This window comes from Seriola dumerili, unplaced genomic scaffold (assembly GCF_002260705.1).
Source record: "Seriola dumerili isolate Sdu_G_001 unplaced genomic scaffold, Sdu_1.0 BDQW01000449.1, whole genome shotgun sequence".
NCBI classification, from domain to species: Eukaryota; Metazoa; Chordata; class Actinopteri; order Carangiformes; family Carangidae; genus Seriola; species Seriola dumerili.
In genome coordinates, this window is record NW_019174704.1 from 1,752,690 (window position 1) to 1,767,348 (window position 14,659).

The following is a 14,659-nucleotide window of genomic DNA, read 5'->3' on the forward strand; positions in this document are numbered from 1 at the left end:
AGTAGGCAAATATATCTCTGCTGTGCTTCTCTACATGCATCTCACCCAGCCTGTCTCTCCCTCTATGCAGCTGATGACAGAGGGTCGAGCAGGGGGCAGGAGAAGCCAATAGCAAGCCTTCTCCACACTGCCACAATACATATAGATATGCAGCTAGGGGATCCTAAGCTCAGCACACACCCACAAACCACCAATGGCTATTTAGAATGGCTTGGTTCCAGTGATTTTGCACTGCCAAGATCTACTTAGCACCACTTTGTCCATCATTAATTTAATCTCTCCCCTTTCTTCTCTCCTCTCCTCTCCTCTCCTCTCCTCTCCTCTCCTCTCCGCTCCTCTCCTCTCGACTTCTCTCTTCCTGTTTTGCTAAAGTTGCAGTAGTGTCTTTTTATTTCCTTCTTTCTATCTTTAATCTGTTGGCACCTACAGATTATACTATACTATATTATACTATAAATACAGGCCTTTAAGTCTCTAGTTCTGCTTATCAGCTCTCAAAAAGGTTGCTTCTTTCTGAATGAGAAACACATCTTGTGCTTTATCCTAAATATAAATTCAGCATGATTTTTCTCACCTCACCTCCTGACATCTCCTCCTGTTAGCTGCTCTTCTCCCCACCAGCTCTTCTGGCAGAGTAACAAAGGGCAATTTAGAGTCGCATCCATGCCAACACTTTGCCTCCTGTGGGTTGCAGGTCTATACTTCTCTGAGGTGCTTCATTCTTAGATGACCACCTTACTGCTCCATTAGAGTGGGGATGGGAGGTGGGGTGCGGGGTGGGGGTGGGGGTGGGGTCCAGATTTATAAACATAGAAGCACATAATAACGTAAACGAGATGGTCTGCTGCTGGAAGCTCTCCCAGAAACCTGTTGGAGATCAGGCCTAAAGAGAACCCCCCCCCCTCATTCATGTACCTGTCATCTTTCTTATCTCTCTTTTGCTGAGAGGCTCTCTCTACTCTCACCGTCTCTCTGCCTCTTTACACCAAACTAAAATATGGCTGTAATCCATCAGTACCATCAGAGTATTCTCTCCCTTTTCTCAAACTAATCTTAAATTGGAGACACGAAGTGTGGCCATTTAAAATGAAATGTGAATGAGATGAGCGTTCAAGAGATTTATATGGGCTTTTTTTTTGTGCACAAAGTTGCAGCTGGCTGAAAAACTGTATCTTGTCCGCCCACTTGTCTGCCTCTGCAGCCTATATGAAAGCATCTGAGGATACTGCAGATCTATTATCTTCTTTAGTTTTCCAGTTCTAAAAATAGACTTTTTACCAACACAGAAATGATGTCAGTGATATCACTCAGACTATTTTGCATAGCCTCTACTCTTTGTAATTATTGCCGGTTAATCCCCCCTCCATTCTTTAGACTCAAAGGCTTAGACATGATAATTCCTCCTCTCTTTTTGTTGTTTTTTGCAGGATTTCTTTCACTCAAGGGGTTTCTCAAATATTATGCACTCTTTAGATTTGATAAATTGGCAAGAGAGGTCTGGGAATATCCAATAATTTTACAAATGAATAACTTCATATGAAAATAGCAGAGATATAGTTTCTTAATGTCTTTATTGGATTACATTGTTAATTTTCATGCAATATTTTTACTTAATAGTGATGCCTTAACTTCCACATCTCATCCTCTTTCCCTCTGTTCTCTGCCCTGTAGGTACTACCTGAAGAACAACATGGAGACAGAGACATTGTGCTCAGACGAGGATGCTCAGGACCTCCTCAGGGAGAGTCAGATCTCTCTGCTGCAGCTCAGCACCATGGAGGTTGCTGCCCAGCTCTCCATGAGAGACTTTGAGCTCTTCAGGAACGTCGAGTCCACAGAGTATGTAGCTGCTCAGTATTTTTATTGGTTATGGTATATTGAGCGTCAAAGAATGTCACACCATTTGAAAAAACAAAAAAATTAATTTCTGTGTTGTGGCTCCCAGGTACGTGGACGACTTGTTTAAACTAGACTCCTCATCAGGAAGTGGCAATCTGAAACAGTTCGAGGAGGTCATAAACCAGGAGACCTTCTGGGTCGCCTCGGAGATCCTGAAGGAGCCCAATGCCCTGAAGAGGATGAAGACCATCAAACACTTCATCAAGATCGCGCTGCACTGCAGAGAGTGCAAGAACTTTAACTCCATGTTCGCTATTATCAGGTGGGTTCAGAGTAGAAACTGTCTAAGAGTGTGTGTGTTTTGGCTTCCTAAAACTGTGCAGTGACAAATTGTTTCATCATTTTCGTCATTTTTGCCTCAGTTGTAGTGTAGTCTTAGCATCAAAGCGGGATTCTTGTTCTGTGATGACAGCCAGCATTTAGTCGGTCTCCCCTGACAGCTTTTGTGCTAAATGAGCTTTGGCCGCACGTCTCCTTCCCAGCATCCTCAGAAGGACCAGCCTCACCTCCTCACTTCCTCCCCCACCCCCCGCCTGCCTGCTCACTGAATCAACCCCGATTCTCCCAAACCCCACAGACTGTGCCTCTGACATCTTACGCCATTTAAAACAGGACTCCCATACCAACAGTTACACTTATTGTTTGTGGGCTTTGTTAATTCCCACCAATAGCTGTGTAGGTGTGTATTCATTTGCAAGTGCGTTTGTGTCTGCACAGGCAGTTGTGAGTGTGTTGGTGTTTGTATGTTTTTTTCAGTTGTTTGTTTATACAGGAGAGGATTTATGTATATCTAATACATATGGTATGTACTGCATTGCTATTGTGCCTTGTTGTTTATGTATAAAAAAAAAACCTACACACAGGGCCACTCTACTACCTCAGGTTTGGATAAAAACACGGGGCCAACTTGGGGCATTTGTAATTTCATTTTTCATTGGCCTTTGGGACTCCTGGTGCAGTTTCACACTTTGCCCATTTGATAATCTACAGATTATTAGTCGAGGTTGTCTGCTGTATTGCTGCAGCATAAATTTTAATATAAATGCATGAAGATGCAGTCCTACAGTATCACTGAGGATGTAATATATTTTGATTTTGATTCTGAAGTACAACTCTCTCTTGACTTGTTCTCTGAGTGTACTGAGGATGTTTGCGCTGTCCTCTATTTGTGTTGGGTCATGTGGGACAGAGCCGGTGTCCACTTCAGATCTGGACTCTGAGTCTGAGAGAAGAGCTCAGCAGCATGGTGCTCGTCTGTTCGCTGCTATAAAAGGCACTTTAGGACAGAAGTGTCTGACCTCCACGTCCCTTTACAATCCTCCTCACAGCAGGATTTCTTCACACATATGGTTCTCTGATGCATAACTTGCCTGCTGACAGGGACATCGCTGTGTGTGTCTGTGTGTGTATAAGAAAGATAAAATGCAGGGCTTCCCATAACCTTTTATAGTGGGCACACGCACCCCCCCGCTTGGCTGCATTTAATAAAAAGCATTTATGCAGATTTTGAAAAGGGGAAAGTGGTGGATGTGATGAGGGGTGTGTGGGAGGGTGATATAAGATGAGATAAGACAAATTCAGACCTGGTTACTTGTTACTCCCTTTCACATCACAAACAGTCACAGAAAAATTTACAAAATTAACCCCAATATACATTCCTATAATTATCCAAACGTTATAGCACTGTCCCCTGGCAAACTACATTTATCATATTCTTCTAGAAGAAATACATTTCAATAGTGACAAACACTCTTTGTCCCAGATCACCAACATACAGAGGGGCAATGCAGAGAGATTGGAAAAACAAAAAAATAATGCCTTCCAACAGAGACAAAAGTGAGGAAAACAATGAAAGGTAGTTGCAGTAGTACAGAGAGCACAGAGACGGAGAGTTGGTGAGCAAATGGGCAAGGGACTGTAACTGGAAAGATGATGAAAGACGAGAGCAGAAATAAGTGCTGTGCCAGTCATAATTATCAGCTGTTTAAATGAGTCTGCTCAGAGATGACATTCCCTCAAGGGATCTTCTGCTCTGGAAAATGGAGGGCTCGCTAATTGAAGATGGTTAGCTCAATAAGTAGTAACTGCAAATGTCAGCATAGGGTTTGATTGGGATGTATGTATTGAATATTCACGCTATAAATATACTGATGTCTTCTTTCTCCTCTACTCTCATTTCCCTCCTCTACATCTTCACTTCACTGCCTCCAACGTTCCCTTCTCTTCTTCCCACCATAACCTATTTATCTCTGCCTCCCTGCTTCCCCACGCTCTCCTCCTTGCACCTCTTTTCTCTCTCACCTAGCGGTCTGAACTTGGCACCGGTGGCTCGGCTGCGGAGCTCATGGGAGAAGTTGCCTAGCAAGTACGAGAAGCTGTTCGGGGACCTGCAGGACGTCTTCGACCCGTCCAGGAACATGGCCAAATACCGCAACATCCTGAGCAGCCAGAGCATGCAGCCTCCCATCATCCCACTGTTCCCAGTGGTCAAGAAGGACCTCACCTTTTTACATGAAGGTAAAATGGCTGTGTGGAGAGCACACAATTTCTTTATGTGCCTTGTTTTTGCACATGAGTTTTTCACATGTTGCTACGTTTCCTTTAAAAGCCTAAAAAAAATGGAGGCCATCTCTGAAGCTTTAACGTGTCATTCTCTTCGGTTTGACGCTCCCTACTTCCTCTGTGTTGCCTGGAATGTCAACTTCAGGCTCACTCAGGAGGCCTACTTCTGCTTAAGACTTCCCCATATTGCCTTTTTAACATATCTCACTGAGTCTGGTCAGAACTACCCTACTGAATTCTCCTTAAAGGTTTTGTTTTAAAGAATTATAGTTATGACCTTGTTAGGAAAGAAAAAGAAAGTTTCCCTAATTGTGCAAGTTGCAAAAAAATCTTAAATGGCCCAGTGTGACTCGGTATAAAAGAAAGACACCACTTTGATCTCCTGGAGGAATGACAAGAAAGAGACCAGAACAAGGAGATCTTTACTTTGAAGATTTGTCTTAAAAATATTTTTCTGGGACTACATCCTGCAAATGTCCCAAAATATGAATCATTTATCTCTTTTCCAATGTTGACAGCTGACTTCACACTCACTTATTTGTGCGTGTATGTGCGTTTTTGTCTACCAGGGAATGACTCCAGTGTAGACGGCCTTGTGAACTTTGAGAAGCTGAGGATGATCGCTAAGGAGATCAGACACGTGGTGCGGATGACCTCTGCCAACATGGACCCTGCTCTCATGTTCAGACAAAGGTTGGTTGTTCTGATACCACGACTCCTAAAAACCTTCCTCTCAAGATTGACCTTTTTTTTTTGCCGTAACTGAATGATGCTGTCGGAGCCAGTTTCACAGATATGCGTCACTTAAAGCCTTTTGGTAATGAAATTAAAGCCCCCATGTGTAAATTTTTATTTGATTTTATCATTCAAATTATCTATGTGTTGCTTCAAGCCCATTTATTCTTAGTGTCCCCCTATGCATAATGGCTTTAATTAGCTGTATCACCAAAGTATCACACCTAAAAACTTCCTCCAAGAAAATCATGAATACTGAGAACATCAAAATATGATGGAAATGTCAACTTTAGAGCTTTTTGTTTGAGAAAAAAAAAAAAAAAAAGAGTTCAGGCAACATTCAAGCGAATTTTGTGGCTCAGAAATTGTCACAGGACACAATGAACAGTTTACACAATTTGCATTGTGTGGAATTTATTGTGAAGAAATAAATGTGTGGTTTGTTGTGGTTTTATTTCTCTAGAAGTGATGCCAAATCTTCTTTGAAACTGACTCTTCCTGTTTTTCATCAGCCAGACTATAGTAATACTGACACTTCTCAGAAAGAGGCATGAATTCAGATTAGTCCAGCATAGCAAGGTAGATTTCAGCTACACACCTTTTACTAGAGAAGACAACAAATGTGGGCAAAAAGGGAACCACTACCCCATACCACCACCAGCCGCCAACCTGGATCCTGCACCAACAGGATCAGGCACGCACTCAAGGTCTGGTTCGATCAATTCCTTGTTCACTTCCTGTCCAGTTCATGACTCTTGGTGATTTTTCGATTGCATTCCTCAGCTGGAATGTAACGGCACGATTACACAAGGCATGCATTGACAGGAAGTGATCTAGAATTGATGCCAACCACAATGTGTAGTTTGTATCACTCCGTTTGTGTGTGTTTATCACAGTCTGTCACTGCCGCAGAGCATGACTGCCCCCTGCAGACATTCTCTTCATACTGCAAGCTCAAGAGATTTTTCATTTCTTATTTCAGCATCATGTCATATGCGACCAAAGTTTTTCCAAAATACCAAAAGTCGACACTGTTTTTATGAGTGTGTGATGCTCAAAGCCATAACACACATTTTTCAGGTTGATATGGGGAGATGTCCTATGTCTGGTGTCCTCCCATCTCCAATCATTTTCTGTTTGTGGTGGCATGACCTCTACATAGTCTTGTGTCCTCCTCCTCCCCCCTGAACCTTGAACTTGTCTTAAAGTCACGCTTCAATCTTCACGCCTCTTGCTTGCAGGAAGAAGAGGTGGAAGAGTTTAGGGTAAGTTTGTCCTGGTACCGCTTTCATCCTGTTTCAGTCTGGACCAGCAGAAATTCAATCCACACTTGCATCCCCACCACCATAAACTCTGCATGTTGCCCCTTTAGTATATCTGATTGTACGAGTGCATCTGCCTGTGCTTGTGTGTGATTAATCCTTCCATTTGCAGTTCCCATTCACCTGAACCATACTGAAGTCCATCATTGACCCATTCATTGTCTACCCTGTTTATAAGACCGTATGTTTGAGTCATATAGTAGCTTGAAATAACACTTAATGTTTGTTTTTACAGAGAGGTTCAAAACACACTCACATTGTGATAGGTAGGCTGTAAAGAAGATTTACTGTAGCATTTGCCGTAGGTTCCAGTTCAAATTTATTGTCATTTCTTCCTATACAAATTTATAATGAAATGAAATATCATTCTTTTATTGGGTCAGGGAGAAAAGAAGGAAAACTTAAGACAACATGTCTGTACAGATATTAGATTCAACAAATAAGTATCTCACCTCACAGTCCATTTAGTTCCTGTTTCTAGAGCATTTGATCATGTATCATAATCCTGCAGCAGGTTGCGTTTGCTCATTCACCACAGAATTCTATATGTTCAGACTTGGAGGACTTCAAAGTTCATTCTTGACTTTGGAAACAGCAGTTGAGAAAGTATCACCTCTGGAGCTTTCAGTCATATCAAATGATCTAACATTGTTAGAGTGCTCAAAAAAATTAAACTTCAATATTTATAACTCCATAAAAAGGCAAAAAGGCAAACTTCATCTGCTGCTGAAGATGATGTGTTAAAGCTGAAAGCTCTACTAAATGGTCCTTCAGATGAGACTGTGTTGTCAGCTGCTGTTTCCTACATCAAAGGATGAACCGTCAGCTAAAAACTCTGTATGGCAAACCCCACCCAGCTGACAAGTAAAGGTGAAGTAAAACAAACCATGAGGAATGTTGACAGGTGCTATTTGACTCCGGTTTGGTGTTTGTTCATATCTGCATCCCGGCATAATATTCCCCATATCGAATCTTGTGCATCTTTTGTTTCCTAACCCTTTTTGCCTCCATCTGACAGAATGTTCTGCTGTTCTGTACTGTGATAGCATGGCACACACCCGCGAGAGCTGCCTCCCTCCCAGTTGCATGGTCCTGTTTTTAAATGCTGTGCTCCAACACAAAGGCAGATGTACAGATTTTATGGTAGAAGAGGTATTTGATGAGAAAGTAGTTGTGCGTGTTTTATAGATGATTGTACTGACTGTTGTTTGCCGTTCTTTCCTTCCCTGTCTCAATCTGCCTTTTGGTCTCCTGTCTTTATACCTTCATGCACATTTCTTCTGTTTTTGCCTCACCTTCTTCAATTTTTCCCTCTATATTCTACGGCCTCTTCTTTCTCAACCGTTCATCTTCTGCTCATCCATCAACAATCCACTTTTTTTTTTTTTTCACCTACTTCATTTTCCTACTCTCATCTCCTCTTCATCTGTCCTCATTATCCTCCTCCCCTTTCCTTCCTTCCATCTTCTTCCTTGCTCTCTTTCCTCTTTATCAGGTCATTGAGTCAGGGCAGTACCAACTCCAACATGCTGGACGTGCAGGGTGGCGCCCATAAGAAGCGTGTGCGTCGCAGCTCGCTCCTCAACGCTAAGAAGCTGTACGAGGATGCTCAGATGGCCAGAAAGGTGAAGCAGTACCTGTCCAACCTGACGGTGGAGATAGACGAGGAGAAGCACCAAATTATGTCCCTGCAGTGTGAGCCGGCCTACAGCACCTGTGAGTACCACAGTCCCAGCCCTAGACTTTACTTAGTGAACCAAATTTTCGTCACTTTGTTAATTGACATGGTTTTTATGATATGAGTAATTGTAGATTATAAAGAAATTTACCTGTACAGTAGCATACCACAGTTGACATTCAGCCCTGCTTGGTACACGCATTATTGAGTCATTCAGAAATGAAAAAGAGTTAAAGTAGAAATACACTATGAGATTATACATGCCTGAAAAGCAGTTTGGCATTGCTCAAAACATTTTTAAGTATGTATGGTGCATATGCACTTTTATGCTCCAAATATATTTTGGGTTTAACTATTGGCAATTTAATGCTGGAAAAATAAAATAAAATAAAATAAAATAAAAAAGGTGTAATTTCAGTGGATGCTAATTGATCTGACAGTATGTATACAAGTTACATTTGTGTCATTGGCTTGCACTGCCACCTAGTGTATTTCAAATGTCCTGCAGAAAATAACAGGAGGGAACTGATCGATCATGTGACAGATACTGCAGTATGTATTGTATCATTCAAACTCTCTGTAGAACAAAGCGTGTTCACAAATTTCTTAAAGGTTTGGCGTAACTTCAATTGGTTCATTATAAAAACTTTGAAAGGACAGAATTTGCTCAAATTAAGCTATCCTACTATAAATTATCAGCAAGGCAGATCTGTTGTATGGTTAGGTCTAAGTGATTGATGAGTGATGAAGTGATTTTTTTATGCTAAATATAGGCAAGTCTTCAAAGGTTTACAGATTGAACAAAATGCTTTTTATCAGATGAAGAGGTATTTCGCAGCCACTAACGTATCTCACACCGAGTAGCTGAACTGAACAGGAAGTGTACAGTTAACATCTTCAAAACATGGTAAATTGTGAAATAGAAGGTGTTTTGAAGTTCGTTCATTTTATCTACACATTTCGTTCTTTTTCCTGTGGTTGCAGTGTCTAAGAACTTGAGTGAGAGACGATCCACCAAGTCGGACATGTCTCCAGTGTCTCTGCGGTCGGCTCTGCCCTCGGGGAAAACACAGAACAGGGTGTCACAAGTCCTTCAGGTCCAGGTCCCACTGAACCCTCTACGAAAGAAGAGCACTGCCAAGGACATAGGCACACCGAGTGAGTACACCTGTACACTGTTTTATTCATGAAGCAGTGCTTTACATGGTGAAATCAAGATTTGATTAAATCAGGCTACAAAAAGTATAATTAAAAAAATTAAATTAAATATAATAGAATACTATATATTTTCTAACAGAATATATTTTAGACAGAAATAATATGAAATAAGATAAAAGAAAAAGAAAATGAACTAAAAAAGAATGGAGACATTAATAAATGTTTTTTTTTTTTTTTTTAAAGGATATAAATAAGTGATTTAAATGATCATTATATTTGTCTCTCAAAGTTGTACTTGAGCAAGTTTGATTCTATTCAAGTTCAGTGACAATCTTTCAAAGAAAGTCAGTCAAAGTACATTGAAATAAGTGTCATGCTAAAACCTGGACACCTAAGTCAATCTTGGGTTTATACAATTATTTGTGCTCACTGATAAAGCCCGAATGACAAAAAACTGCAATTTCTGGTTCTGTATTATTATTATAGGTGTAAAACAGACTCTCAGTTAATTTAGTTTTCTGTAACCTTGTTTTGTTTTTCTTCTCCAGACTCCAATTCTCCCCAGGTGGTAAAGAAACCTCCTGTGACCTCATCAGAGGAATGGAGCACCAAGAGACCATCTGATGACACCGTCTCCACCATCTCCTCCCTTCACTCCAGCCCCACGGTGTCTCCGCAGGGCTCTCCACGCAAAGGTCTGCAATGGAAACTGTGTTTGTCACTCTGTATGGTTTTATCCATGGAACCTTCCCTTAGGTGAAAGAATTGGCCCCAGAGTAGAATCAGAGAAACCTCCAGACAATAACGATAAGCTACTCAGAAATCCTGCAGGAGTGAACACGCACATTGATTTGACACCGTGTTCTTCCATTAAAACTTTTAAGATTTCACAGAATATCTCTTTCCTCTGTAATGCATTTTTACATGTTTTTAAATAGTAACTGAGATAGTCTTTGTCCTTAGGGTCCAAGAAGCACCTTGTGCTTTAAATCTTCAACCATCCTCCTGTTTATGTTGAAAACAAAAATAAAGCACTTATTCTCATCTCTTACTTTGACTTTCCTCCCCTCTTTTCCAGTGGGAGGTGTGGTCAAGTCCCAGAACTCCAGCCAGATGAACTTGTCAGGATCTTCGTCGTCTCTGACCAGCGACACCAGCACAAAGGCCGGCACTGTCAGCCTGCGCAGCTACGGCATAGGTGGGGCTCTCCTCCACAAGAGGATCCTACTGATGACCAGACAGCAGAGCCGAGAGAGTAGCAGGGAGAGAGAGAATCAGACAGAGGAAGAGGAAAAGAGAGGGATTGAAATGGAAAAGGAAAATGAGGAGATGATGCAGGAGACAGAGACAGAGGCAGCTCAGAGAGGCCTGTTTCCTTCAGAGCAAAGGAGAGGGAGAGGGCTATTGCTACAGAGGGCCAGAGCAGGAAGCCTTACACAGAAGTGGACAGGAATGCAAGGGTTGCATCCGGTGGTGCACACCGGATCCCCTCCCAGTCCACAAGGGCTGCGACCTATGACTCTGTCCCCTCTTTCCCAGCCTCAGTTATTAACGAGACCAAAACCCCCAGAATCCCCCATCAGGACGAGGCTGATGTCACCATTCAGGATACTGAGGGAAAGGAGTCAGTCCAGGGAGAGGCCGACAGCAGTCAGGCCCCATCTGATTGGTGGGGAGGGAACAGTTGAGGTTGTGCCCTCCTCACCTCAGGATGAGAGACAAGGACAGACAGAACAGAGAGGCAGGAGGTCGGTCAGCCCTAACCCCTTCATTTGGCTCTGCAGGGACAGACGCACCAGGAGAAAGACTGTCTGACAGAGATCACTGATTGATCCAGTTATTTGCTGAGTAAAAATTTGATTTGAGAGAAACTAGTGGTATTTCAAAAAGACTTATTGTTGATGATGGATTATGTTTACTGGGGAACCATCACAAGAGATAGATTGTTAAAGTGATGGCACTACATTTCATTTTTTAAGCACAAACGTAAGATTTACTTGAGAATGAGTTTCAGATGCACCAAGAACATTCAAACAGATGTGAAAAAGCAAATCTTGTGTGAGGCAGAAACAACAAACCTGTCTGCGTTTACCAAGATTTCTTTGTTTGTATAATTCTCTGGAGTTTTGTAAGTGTTGTAATGACCCTGAACTCAATATAGTTCAGTTGAGAAAGCATATTCACCTTCACTTTTCTTTTAATCACAAAATGAAGGATCATTCTTCTTTTGAGATTCATCTGTGAAATGCAGTTTCACAAAAAAAAGGGAATTTATATTTATAGTGTAGGTTTTGCTATGTGATTTTCCTCTGTGGCGTGCAGTACTTTATTGCAATTTAGTTCCCCTGGAGTTGCTGGTTATTTGTTTCAGCAGGTTTTTGTCATATAAAGTTTAAACTTTGAGCATGTTTAACTTCAGGTTTTAGAAGCGGTCACAGCCTCACGCAGTTTCTTAAACCACTCTACTGTATAACCACTGATGGAAAACACTATACATGAGATGGACCCAATAATGATTATTATTGATTCCAACTGGGTAAACTGTTATTTTGAAGTGTTTGTTATTAAAAAGGTCGCAGAAACTTGATATTGCCTCCCTGTATTCCCAAATCAGTATGGGTTTTTCTTTTATAAAGAAAAACTAGCTAACACTAACACTGCCAGGATTTAGTCAAAATAATCATCATGGCCAACAAGAATAAAATTATCTACATTCATGCTACTAGAGGGAGCTTTAGGTAAAAAGGCTCTATATTCAAAGTCAGTTCTCCTCCTTCACTTTATCTTTTTTATATCAGTCCTTGCACCTCCCCATTTTACTTTTTCTTCACTATTATGATCTTATTTCACTTCATCTTCAAATATAAATGTCTAAAATGCTCATTTTGCCCCCTCCTCTGTCCAGGTTACGCCCTCCTACCAGCCGGTAAAGCAGACAACCTGTCGGACTCCAGTCACAGTGAGATCTCGTCCCGCTCCAGTATCTGCTCCGTTGACTCGGTGCCGGCTCCAGGGCCTGATGACCGGTGTAATAGCAGCAACAGGACCTGCGCCGCTCCCGCGACTATTACTGCCACAACTACTTCTACAACGGCTGCTGCAGTAGTTGAGAGCACAGCCGCAACACATGCACACTTAAATCCTGATTACAACCAGCCCAGCACAAGGTAATTAACTTTGACAATTCATAGCAGTTCATCTAATCTGTCTGGTTAAGTCAATTCATTTAAATTGGAAAGAGGGCATCATTGATTCTCATAATGGAATCCACATACAGTTTTTAACTCCTGATAGGGAACAGTGAAGTTTTGTTTTTTGCAATCCCAAGATTTAGATTATGCAATCAATGCGTTCATATACACGTTAGTAACAGGGTTACAGTCAGCTTTTGCCTACAAACCAGTGTCATTGGCCTGTTTTCCCCAGCTTTCCCAGGTTTCAAGTCTTCTATTTACTTGTACGTGTGCGCGTGACAAAGACTGTACAGTGGGAAAATAACACTGGGACAGCGGACCAGCAAGATGAGAGGAAATGATACATCCTCATATTCTAAGTTGCTCTGTTCAAAGTTCAGCTAAAACAGAAACCCAACACTAAGTAGCCACTGGAAGTCTAAATGAGTCACTTTCTACTTCTGAGCCCTTGGCTATTTATCAAATTCAGACTCATTTGAAACCAGAGTAACTAGGTTATTGCAAGGCATATAAACTTGAGTTGTCAGATTACCAGTATGACCTGAATTCCAGTTTCTTGGGTGCATGTAAACATCATGGCCAATTGTATCAGTTCTTCCAAGAATGAAAAATTCTGCCAGTAAGCTGAAATGATTCAGGTTGGTCTCAGTGCAGATTCCCAAGTGTGATATTTCCTAGGAAAAATAAGGTATTTTTGAAATAGATTAATTTTTAGTAGAAAGACATAAATTAATTTTGACACAGTCTGGATTTTAGTCAAGCTTTTTAGTTTGTTTTAAAGCCAGTATGTGTAGAAAATATATGTTCTTATAGCATCTTTCTAAATATTTTTATTGCATGCTGTTTTGTCAGTAGAAATGTGAGAAAAACCCAGAGACATTTGGTGTAGTCTATATGTTTCTTTTAGCCCATTCACTTTCAGAGTCACAGGTCAGATCCATAGGAGTGGAGGGTGGTAATCAGCATGCAGTGATGAACACCACGCACATAAGCCCAATTCAGACAGGAAATTTTTCCTTTCTGCCTCATAATAAATGGTGTTCCAGACAGCACGTTTATCTTATCTTAAATTTCCTTCATTGTATATTAATGAGTGATTTTCCTGTCAGGTTAGGAAAATCCTTCAGTTCTAAACACAGCTCTATGTATAAGACCCCTGGATGCACTTTTAAGATGAAAAGCATCTCTCCAGTCTGGACAGGAGGATCAGTGAGTTTGCTGAAAATCAGTAATTATTACTGAAGTGGCAGGAGTGCAAAATCAACATGTACTCTTCACACAGGATTAAAATCACTGACACAGTGCAGCTAATATTGAAATCTCCTACTTAAGGGAAAGTAAATGCTGTCCACATAGGCTATAGTCCACAGACATTAAGAATTTATCAAGATGGAGATTTTTTTTTTTTTGTAGTGTTCAAATTCACTCTTTTAAACTCCTACAAACACTTTTTACTTTATTTATTGAGATCATTATTTGCTCATATCATAACCATACCTTAGATAAAATGAACTGGTATAAGAGTTAGAATATGGGAAGTCACGTCTGACTTGGGTTCGACTTGACTGAGGATATCTGTCAGCACAAAAACATGGCCCAGATACTTGACTACAATTTTTTTCTAAAGCCTCAAACAAACACATCATACACACACACACACACACACATACACACACACACAAACACACACACACAAACTCACACATCCACACACACACACACACACACACACATAAACACGTAATCATCAGGAACATTCCCAGTGGCCAACAAGAGCAAAAAGACGCCACACTTCTACCTTAAGCCGCTCCAACATTTCCTCTCCCAGCTGGATTCCAATTATCTCCTTTCCTCATTAAAAGTCAGGGAACAGGAAGTCGTAAAACACACTAGGTTTTTATTAGCATCCCACTTTTACTGCCCTCCTCTCGCCTCCTTTTCTCCGTTAACAACGTATCGGTTTTCACGCAGGCGGCTTTTTAATCTGGCTGAGTAAACAACACGGCTTTTTTTTTATTGTCTGCTGTTTGTTTATTGTTCCTCCATGATCAGGCCATTCTGTCTCATAAAGAGGGCACTATAAAATATCACTGGACAAAATAATCTGTCTG

At 41.2% G+C, this 14,659-nt stretch overlaps 1 protein-coding gene across 3 annotated transcripts in view; it reads left to right on the forward strand.

Moving 5' to 3' along the window:
* The window catches only part of LOC111234286 (rap guanine nucleotide exchange factor 6-like), an 87,906-nt gene that overhangs the window by 68,954 nt on the left and 4,293 nt on the right, over positions 1-14,659 (forward strand). For 2 of the 3 annotated variants that reach the window (XM_022762282.1, XM_022762283.1), the window contains 10 exons: positions 1,672-1,839; positions 1,946-2,161; positions 4,205-4,416; positions 5,031-5,154; positions 6,438-6,461; positions 8,014-8,234; positions 9,181-9,354; positions 9,903-10,049; positions 10,433-10,552; positions 12,260-12,521. In XM_022762282.1, coding sequence (XP_022618003.1) covers positions 1,672-1,839; positions 1,946-2,161; positions 4,205-4,416; positions 5,031-5,154; positions 6,438-6,461; positions 8,014-8,234; positions 9,181-9,354; positions 9,903-10,049; positions 10,433-10,552; positions 12,260-12,521 — 1,668 coding nt within the window. The remainder of the gene's footprint in view (positions 1-1,671; positions 1,840-1,945; positions 2,162-4,204; positions 4,417-5,030; positions 5,155-6,437; positions 6,462-8,013; positions 8,235-9,180; positions 9,355-9,902; positions 10,050-10,432; positions 10,553-12,259; positions 12,522-14,659) is intronic. The other variant, XM_022762284.1, reaches the window with a different exon arrangement.